Source organism: Salvelinus sp. IW2-2015, unplaced genomic scaffold, assembly GCF_002910315.2.
Source record: "Salvelinus sp. IW2-2015 unplaced genomic scaffold, ASM291031v2 Un_scaffold1042, whole genome shotgun sequence".
Taxonomy (NCBI): Eukaryota; Metazoa; Chordata; class Actinopteri; order Salmoniformes; family Salmonidae; genus Salvelinus; species Salvelinus sp. IW2-2015.
The window spans coordinates 319,388-330,030 of NW_019942699.1; the positions used below are offsets into that span (position 1 = coordinate 319,388).

The window sequence follows — 10,643 nt, forward strand, 5'->3', positions numbered from 1 at the left end:
GGGTCTGTCGATTCTACACTAAAACAGTTCCTAATATGGTATTGTCCAGTATTCTAACCTCCTCGTTGGTCTAGAGAGATGCACCCCTCCCCTCTCTAGACTGTCCACAACTTTTATGGCCTGTGTTGGTCAGTCCTTTCACCTACACACCCACACCCCTCTGTATAGTTTGTGTATGTGTGTAATAAAACAATATTCCTCTTCAACCAATATGCTAACAGGCTATTATGCTTAAACATAAATCCTAACAATACTATCCCATTTTGGAAACGTTACATGTACAATACTGTAGCGACCCGCACAGACAGCTGTGTGTTATGTGTTAGGCTAGGAGGTGGTTGTGTTGCACTTACAGTACCCAGTGTTCGCGGGGTCCGACATGCCAATCAACTTGCTATCTGCCAATCACGGGAATGCCTGGCATGTTCTGATGCCGGGCATCCTGGCGGTTGTCGGAGTGGCGTGGAGGGGGGTTGGGCAGGGGGATGGAGCATTGGAAGTTATTAAGACCAGGTTTAGCCTTTGTTCTCTCTCTTACTTCTGGCCTTCAAAAGAGAAGGTCACGGTTGGCTTGTGGGGTATCTTTCATTTATTTGGCGTGGGCTTCGGCCAAACAGTAGCCTGTGTAAAGTTGGGTTAATAAACCGTCAATTCGTAAACTCAACCCTCTGTCTGGACAATTGTTCCTTTATGATCAAGTCAGGTAAGTAAAAATGTTGATAAAAGTTAGCCAGCTAGCTAACGTTAGCTGACTTCTGTGGCTAGCTACCGTAGGTGAGAACGGGGTTGAAAATGCTTCGAGGGAATCCGAAAGTGGAGGTAGGGGACGATTATGGCCAAGGAGGTGCGTGTGCATGGACGTCGGAGGATCTGGCTGAGGAGATCGTCGGGGCGTCGGAGCCCAGAGGCCGCTTGAGGGAGGAAGTTAGAGTGATGGCGGAATAAGCGGGCATGAGTGCCTCGTCGACTGTGCTTCGCGCGGATTCTGTTGGGCGCACCGAAGTGGTGACGTCGACGAGGAATCTGGGGCTCAGGATGTAAACAAACATGGCGGCGCCCAGTTCCCGGCTGCGTCCGTATCAGTTAAGACCCCAAAGTATTCCGGTAAGGCGGATTGGGAAGCTTTTCATGCTCAGTTTGAACTGTTAGCTAATTTTAGGGGGTGGTCGAATGAAGATGGGGCACTGCAGTTGGCTTTATGCCTCACGGATGATGCTCTGGCCTGTTTGATATTGATTAGCCCTGAGGACACGTGATTATGGTGCTTTATTGGGAGCACTGAGGCGCTATGGACAGTTTGTACAGCCCAGGCTACTGCGCTCCGAACTGAGTAATAGACGCAGGCAGCCTGGAGAGCCTCTACGGGTGCTAGCTAATGACATTGAGAGCCTCTCTCGGCGGGCATATGCTCACATGCCTCSCTCCGTGCAGAGCGAGCTAGCACGGGACCAGTTCATACAGGTGCTCTCCTACGTAGCTGCGCATACAGACCCAGCTGGCTCATCCTGAGTCATTGCAGATAGCCTTGGAGAGGGAGCTGGTGTGGGCTGGGGCTTTGGTGGGGGTGCAGGGAGACACACCCTCTGTGCGAGCTGGGGGGCAGAGCAGCCTGGAGCCGGAAAAGCCTGCATGGGTGGCTGAAATGACAGAAGTCATTCGTGCTTTGTCGCTACAGGCGGCACGAAACACACGCCCTGGTCCCAGGCTATCTGCGCCGGGATTGCCCCATGTCCACCAGAGCTCAGGGAAACGGCTCGGGGTCCACATAGACCGGGTAGTGCGGACCCCTGGYTTTCTATCCCAACCACCATCTTCTTCAGGAGGAGCCCACCGGCACAGACGGGGAAGCAAGGCTCCACTTCCCCCAGAAGCAGACGAGGRCAAGCGGATGGAGCCTGTTGTTGTGGTGGGCCGGACCTGTGTTGGGGACTTTTGTCATGTCACTGTGGAGGTGGTGCCCTGCTCCGCCCTGGTGGACATTGGGTCCACAGTAACCCTGGTGAGGCCAGATATTGTGCCAGGTTGGACTCAGTGTGAGCCCACAACTGTGCAGCTCCGCACAGTCACAGGTGAGCTGGCACCCATGAAAGGGAAGGGAATAATGACTCTGACAGTAGGGGGCAGGACTGTGTGTCATCCTGTGTGGGTGGCGACTGTGCAGGACCCTTGTATCCTGGGGTTGGACTTTCTTAGGAGCACAGGCTGCCAGTTAGACCTAAATGGGGGCACACTGAGCTTCCAGGGAGGGCCGGAAGTCACCATGGCCCCCCCTAATGTCACATTCACTCAACCCAACAAACCCTTCACTCCAACAGTTAAAGCAGCAGAGACTCATGGCTGCCCCCCCCTCCCCCACATCTGTGTGTGACTTTTCCACAGCCCCCCTGTCACCTATGGCTGTGTGTTACATTCCCCCAGCTACCTCTACGACACAGCCCTCTGTGAGCACGGGCCGCGCCACCCCAGCCCAGCTACCCCAGATGGGAGAGGAGAGGACACTGTCTGCAGTGAGGGAGATATGGGGGAGGAACTGTGTTGGTCTTGACCCCGAGCAGCAGGAGCGGTTGTGGCAGTTGCTGTTTGAATTCAGAGACAGCTTTGCGCTGAGTGAGGAAGAGGTGGGTCAGACTCATCTGGTGCAGCATGAGATCAACACCGGTGATGCTCGACCCATCAAGATGCGTCCCCGCCGTATCCCGCTGGCACGCCAGGAGGCGGCAGACAAGGCTGTRTTGGAGATGCAGCGGGAAGACTTCATCGAGCCCTCAGACAGCCCCTGGGCGGCGCCAGTCGTCATGGTTCCCGAAGAAGGGGGGCAAGCTGAGGTTCTGTGCGGACTACAGGCGACTGAATGAGGTAACCAGGAAGGACTCATACCCCATACCACGTATCGATGAGTCGCTGGACCTGGTTAGGGGGTCCACCTGGTTCTCCTCACTAGACCTCTGCAGTGGCTACTGGCAGGTGCCCCTCTCCCCAGAGGCCAGAGCCAAAACGACATTCTCCACTAACAGAGGACACTGGCAGTTCAAGGTCCTGTGCTTTGGCCTGTGCAATGCTCCAGCTACTTTTGAGCGTTTGATGGACAGGKTGCTGGATGGCATCCCCTGACAGCAGTGTCTGGTATACCTCGATGACATCCTGGCCCATGGCAGCTCCTTCCAGTCAGCCCTGGGGGCGCTACGGCATGTGCTGGAGAGGGTGGCTGCCGCAGGTCTGAAGCTCCACCCCGAGAAGTGCCACTTCATGAGGAGAGAGGTGTCCTTCTTGGGCCACCGAGTGGGGAAGGAGGGGATCAGCACCATGGAGGACAAGGTGGAGGCTGTCAGAGACTGGCCCACCCCCACCGACCAGCGTCAGCTGAAGCGCTTCCTGGGCCTGGCCTCGTACTACAGGAGGTTTGTACGGTGCTTCTCAAGCGTCGCTGCTCCCCTGAACCGCCTGCTGCTGAAGGACAAGGCTTTCATTTGGACAGTGGAGTGTGAGGAGGCCTTCAACACCCTCAAACGTGCACTGATCGAGGCCCCCATGCTCGCCCCCCCTGACCTCAGCTTGCCCTTTATCCTGGACACAGGCGTGAGCAATGTGGGCATGGGTGGGGTGCTGGCCCAGGTGGGGCTAGAGGGGGAGAGAGTGGTGGCGTACTTCAGCAAAACATTTGACAAACATGAGCGCCGCTACTGTGTCACCCGGCGGGAGCACTTGGCTATTGTATCTTCTGTCAAACACTTCAAGTACTACCTGGGTGGCCTGCCCTTTACTGTAAGGACTGACCACTCTGCTCTCCAGTGGCTCATGTCTTTCAGAGAGCCAGAGGGGCAGGTGGCACGCTGGTTGGAGGAGTTTCAGCCGTACAACTTCACAGTGGTGCACAGGGTRGGGGCACGCCACTCCAATGCCGACGCCATGTCCCGTCGGCCCTGTACTGCAGACGGCTGCCGCCACTGTGAGCGGAGAGCGGGACGGGAGAGAGAGCTCTGTGCAGAGGGGGTCTGTGCCACAGTGTGTCRGGCGAGCGGGCCTGTCTGCTGTGAGCTGCAGACTGTCGACATGGCTGAATGGGGGCAGCAGCAGGGACGGGACACAGACCTACAGCCTGTGCTACAGTGGATAGAGGCGCAGGTGAGGCCACCATGGGAGGAGGTGACAGCGCTCTCACTCGCCACCAAAGGGTTGTGGTCAAAGTTTGAGAGACTGCGGCTGGCTGATGGCGTGCTACAGCGGGCATGGAAGGAGTCGGCTACGGGAGAGGAGAGGTGGCGGGTGGTGGTCCCAAAAGCATTGCGGGAGGCTGTGCTCCAGAGTACTCATGGGGGGGTGGGGACTGGACACTTTGGGGTCACAAAAACACTGCGCCGCCTAGGTCAGGGCTTTTACTGGGGGCAGCACAAGAGGGATGTGGAGGACTTTTGCCGCCGCTGTGACAACTGCACAGCGAGAAAGGGCCCCCCAGGCCGCTCTCATGCTCAGCTCTAACAGTTCCCAGTGGGGGCTCCCATGGAGAGGGTGGGAGTGGATGAGTGGGGCCGTTCCCCACCACAGACAGTGGAAACCGCTGGGTGCTCACGGCCATGGACTATTTCACAAAATGGCCCGAGGCCTATGCTCTGCCTGACCAGGAGGCAGAGACCATCGTCGACGCCCTGACAGCGGGGATGTTCAGCAGGTTTGGAGCTGCAGAGTCCATCCACAGCGACCAAGGCAGAAACTTTGAGTCCCGTGTGTTCGCCACCATGTGTGAGGCTGGGTATGCACAAGACCCGCACTACTCCTCTCCATCCTCAAAGTGATGGCCTTGTGGAGCGCTTCAACAAAACGCTTGGACAGCAGCTGGCCATCGTCTCTTCCAAACACCAGCGTGACTGGGACAAGCACCTGCCTATGGTCCTCATGGCATGCCGCTCCGCTGTCCAAGACTCCACCTCCTGTACGCCTGCCCTCCTCATGCTGGGGAGAGAGATCCGCACCCCTGCGGAGATGGCGTTTGGTCGGCCCCTGGATAGCCCTCATGTTACCCCGGGGCCGGAGTATGCCCGGAGACTCCAGGACCGCCTGGAGACAGCCCACACCTTCGCCAGAGAGCAGCTGGTGAATGCAGGTGTGAGGCAGAAGAGGAACTATGACGTGCACACCCGGGGAAGGCACTTTGTGGCTTGGGAGCTGGTTTGGGTCTACAGCCCCCTAAGGAAAAAAGGCAGATGCCCCAAGTTGGACAGTCACTGGGTGGGACCCTGCAGCGTCCTGGAGAGGGTAGGGGAGGTTGTTTACCAGGTGCAGCTTCCTCCCAGGGGGAGAAAGGTGACACTGCACCGGGACAGGTTAGCCCCATACAGAGGGGCCTCTTCTCCCCAAACCCCAGGGACACCCACAATTCCCCTCTCTGGCAATGACATTCTCCAGGCACCCACCCCCAGGTGCCGCAGACAAGGCTCCAGACAGCCCACTCCCCCTGTCTCCCTCCCTGTGTCACCGCGTGGTTCCCCAGAGCCACGGACTGTATTACCCGTTCCCGCTTCCTTGTCCCCCATATCCCTGCCTTCATCCCCTGGTTCCCAGAGGGACACTCTGCAACCATCACGGCCACGCAGGCAAAGGAGACCTCCGGGTCGCTTCAGAGACTTTGTTTGTTCCCTCGGGGACGAGGGACTTTGTGGTGGGGGGGCTGTGTAGCGACCCGCACAGACAGCTGTGTGTTATGTGTTAGGCTAGGAGGTGGTTGTGTTGTACTTGCCAGTACCCAGTGTTCGCAGGGTCTGACATGCCAATCAACCTGCTATCTGCCAATCACGGGAATGCCTGGAATGTTCTGATGCCGGGCATCTTGGCGGAGTGGCGTGGAGGGGGGTTGGGCAGGGGGATGGAGCATTGGAAGTTAAGACCAGGTTTAGCCTTTGTTCTCTCTCTTACATCTGGGCTTCACAAGAGAAGGTCACGGTTGGCTTGTGGGTTATCTGTCATTTATTTGGCGTGGGCTACGGCCAAACAGTAGCCTGTGTAAAAACCGTCAATTCGTAAACTCAACCCTCTGTCTGGACAATTGTTCCTTTATGATCTAGTCAGGTCATTACAATACTATCCCATTTTGGAAACGTTACATGTACAATACTATCCCATTTTGGAAACGTTACATGTACAATACTATCCCATTTTGGAAACGTTACATGTACGCCCCCTTGTGGAGGGAAATTAATAGCTTAGATGGAATCTGTAGATGGAAGCTGTAGATGGGATTCAAATGCATAATGGTATTAATACAGTGTCTAGACTACCTATTTTGTATAAATGCCCTTCAGAATCAACAACAGTATTGCCACGCAGCAAAATGTGCATATAATCTTTCAAGTCAGCCTGTATAAAATATTGAACAATTTGTGTACAAAGATATCTTGAAATGTGATATTAGGCCAGTATGGCAGTACTGTTTATGCCATACAGTAACAGTACTGGTAACAGTACAGTACTTGGTTAGTGCTTTCTCCAATATGTTCTAATATTTTGCATTCAATTGTATGTCGATGCATTTATCTTTCAATATTGATTTAATATATATATATATATATATATATATATATATAAATTTTTTTTTTTAAGTTTGAAAGACTATTCTTTGACACATTTTCTCTTCCTTTGAAATTCATATAGGACAGAACATGACACAATGCAATTGGGATCAAGAAAAGGTACAGATATGTTGTGGACAGCTGCATTTGAAGTGTACATTTAACCTACATAGCAGTCAAATACAAACTGACATCTATTAGCATAACAAATGTGTGCAATATCTTTTCAGATCTTCTCAGAAATGAATCAAGGCCATGGAATGGATATAGACAAAAAGAGAATTCAAGGACTATCAGAGGTAGAGGTGAGGCAGGGGTGGGACATCATCGTGCTGTATTTGCTGACAGGTCCCTGAAGGATCAGATGACAGAAGAGGTACTTGCTCTTATTGCCTTCCTTTCCTCTAATGTATTCTTGTGATTAAAATTAGCCTAGTGTCATAAGAATCATTTGCTTGTGACTTGTTACTGGGGACTGGAGACCACAGCAGCGATTTTGGCTCTTGCGCGCAGCCGCCTTCAAATGAGGACCGATTGGCCTTTATGTCGCGGACAAGGTATGCCTATGCACAAATCATCTGTTTCTTCTCATAAACATAGGCTGTGCGATGCTTATATAAACTACGAGCTGAACATTTGTTCTGTTCTTGTGTTTATTGTATGTGTAGTGTTAACTTTTTCTTTGACTTTTGTTGACACAGATTTCACCGCTCTTCACTCCTTTACTGCACATCGGCGGAAATCCATTTCACCATTAGAGTGAAATCCTGCTGGCCTTTGATGGGGAGAACATCCACGCCCTAGAGGACGTCCCCATGGGACTTGGGGCTCTGCTAGGGCTGTATTTTTTTAATTTTCCCTTAAATTTCACAAAAATGTCAGAAAAACACTTATGTTGTTAAGTTACTGTGTTCTGGGGATAAGAGAAGTTGGGGTGAAGTTACCAGGGCCGGTCATAAAGATGGAAAACTTCCTAACATAACTAAGTGGATAAGATATACACACTAACGCTGAAAAATCTGTATTTAGCATCAAGTCTACAATATTGTTAGTTTACCTATGATTCATTTTTAATGTATGTTGTTTTTATTGTACATTATTTTTATATATATTTTTAAATGTCATGAAAGCACTATAGAAAGTAAAATGTATTATTTATTTATTGCAATTTTGTAATGTTTTGTTTGGTAAATATTAATTCACATTTGTGGTGCCACTAAATAAACAATTAATTATTTGAATCAATATTGTCATTATTATTATTATTATTATTATTAAAATATTTTTTTATAATGGAGGGAAGGTGGACCCAAAAGGTTCTTTGAGGAACCATGATAAGGGGTTCTTCAAATAACTTTTAGGGGTACCCCCACAGTTTCAATTTGAAGAACCCCTAAAGGATACTCCAGGAACCCCTAAAGGATACTCCAGGAACCTTTTACTTTTTAGAGTGTATATTGATAAAAGTCACCTTGTCCGAGAGACTTTTACATAGTTATACACAGCTCAATTTGGGATGATTGGGCGAAATAGCGTCCACAACAGACAGACCTGATATCGCCCATAATTCGACGTCCTTGGACGTCACGGGCTGAATGGGTATGACCAAAGTTATTCTATTTAGCTACACTTTGTATATTTTTACACTATAATAAATGTTTCAAAGGGAGTCGTTGGTTTTTAGGGGCAGTCGCTTTTTAACATTTGAAAGTATTTTCTCAACTGCGATACCAACTCCAGTCAGCAGATGGCGATGTGCGTCTTTCATATGATTCTGACACTGTGATGTATAATCTAGTGGACGGGACGCTTCTTCAACATCAACAGCTAGTCAGACACCTCGGTACCTTGCTAGCCAAAATAGCCGAAACATTGAAGTTCTTTGGACTTTGTCGGTGTATAGCCACTGTGTAATCAACACAATTATATCGTATCTACTTTTCATTTCATATTTAAGTTGTTGTTAGTGAGCTAACTTAGTTGGCTTGATAAATTAGCCTAGCACTACGCTAATGCTAGCTAACGTTAGCTATTATCCCCGACCATGAGCTCACTAAACTTCTCCCCTCCTGCTAAAGAAGAGGGGGTCTGCTGGACGGAGAAAGAASCTCTGGGGCTGAACATTGTCGTGAAAGAGGAGAAGGAAGAGGAGGATATCACAGTAAAACAAGAAGTAGAGGGTGAGGCTGTTACAGTGAAAGAAGAAGAGAAAGACGTTTCAGTGAAAGAAGAGGAAGACGTTTCAGTGAAAGAAGAGGAAGACGTTTCAGTGAAAGAAGAGGAAGACGCGTTCAGAGTGAAAGAGGAGGAGGATGTTACAGTAAAACAAGAGGGGGAAGAGAAAGAGGAGGATGCAGTTTCTGAAGTGAAAGAGGAAGGAGAGGAGGAGGAGACAGAAGGTCAGATTAACACCAGTAAATACTAATATTTAATAACGGGGGCACAAACTCTGCAGGTGTTGAACTGGTGTACACAAACATGGTTTTAAAGCAGCAATGTTTTTTGTTTTGCATACATTTTAAAGTGAAAAATCAGAGTCTGGTGTAATTCTGTGGAATTGCCCAGCTCCTAACTATACTCAACATAAAATATAAACGCAACATGCAACAATTTCAAAGATTTTACTGAGTTACAGTTCATAGAAGTCAATTGAAATAAATGCATTAGGCCCTAATCTATGGATTTCACGACTGTGTAGGTGCGCTGCCATAGGCCCACCCACTGGGGAGCCAGGCCCAGACACTGGGGAGCCAGGCCCAGCCAAGCAGAATGAGTTTTCCCCACAAAAGGGCTTTATTACAGACAGAAACACTCCTCAGCCCCCACTGGGGAGCCAGGCCCAGCCAAGCGGAATGAGTTTTCCACACAAAAGGGATTTATTACAGACAGAAATACTCCTCAGCCCTGACTGGGGAGCCAGGCCCAGCCAAGCGGGATGAGTTTTTCACACTAAAGGGCTTTATTACAGACAGAAATACTCCTCAGACGATCCCGCATGAATCATGGGACCAACACTTTCCATGTTGCGTTTATATTTTTGTTCAGTATATAAAGCAGTTTATCTGGCAGGAGAGGCACTTGGTTGATTCTTGATGTTCACTTGTACAACTGTTCATCATTACTATTGTATTTAAATGAATTATTTTAACACATTGGTTAAAAGACTCTTGTCACAAAAATGTAATTACAACCACATTACTTCATACTTACATTTCTTGTGTTACAAACATTGCCAAGCATGCTCATTTGTTTCTTGTTGTTGGGATTTTTGGTGTAGTCATTCATGGCAAAAAAAAATATTTGGCCTGGTAAAAAATCAGTGGTGTGTATTTTCTTTCATCTGCCTGCTACAGTGGCTGGTGGACCAAAATCAAACTAAAACATTTGTCAAAGTTTGTAAAAACATTTAAACATTCACTACTTTGATGTTCACACAGGAGAGAGATGTGACTATCGTGGATCCTCTGGGGAGCCTCAACAACCTCATGAAGCTGACGAGGCAGAGAAAAGTCTCTCCAGATCAGAACTCCTCAAGAAACACCAGCAGAGACCCACAGGAAAGAAATCTCACTGCTGCTCTGACTGTGGGAAACGTTTCAAATCTTCATCAGAACTTAAAAAACACCAGCGAGTACACACAGGAGAGAAGCCTTATAGCTGTAATCAATGTGGGAAGAGTTTTACTCATTCAAGTAATCTGAAAACACACCAGAGAACACACACAAGAGATAAGCCTTACAGCTGTGAACAGTGTGGCAAGAGTTTTACTCAGGCAAGCAACCTGGTATCACACCAGAGAACACACACAGGAGAGCAGCCATATAGCTGTGATCAGTGTGGCAAGAGTTTTACTCAGTCAAGCAACCTGGTATCACACCAGAGAATACACACAGGAGAGCAGCCATATAGCTGTGAGCAATGTGGGAAAAACTTTTCTCGGGGAGAACGCCTTAAAGAGCACCAGAGAACACACACAGGAGAGAAGCCTTATAGCTGTGATCAGTGTGGCAAGAGTTTTACTCAGTCACGCAACCTGCTATCACACCAGAGAACACACACAGGAGAGCAGCCATATAGCTGTGA

The 10,643-nt window shown here is 49.5% G+C and overlaps 2 protein-coding genes across 3 annotated transcripts in view; both read left to right on the forward strand.

The window, feature by feature from the left end:
- Positions 1-10,643, forward strand: part of LOC112069533 (gelsolin-related protein of 125 kDa-like) — a 243,717-nt gene that overhangs the window by 214,168 nt on the left and 18,906 nt on the right. The gene's annotated exons all lie outside the window — the stretch shown is intronic.
- LOC112069531 (zinc finger protein 271-like) overlaps positions 1-10,643 on the forward strand; it is a 145,690-nt gene that overhangs the window by 104,550 nt on the left and 30,497 nt on the right. Inside the window, 1 exon segment of the mRNA XM_070438575.1 lies at positions 9,998-10,639. Coding sequence (XP_070294676.1) covers positions 9,998-10,639 — 642 coding nt within the window.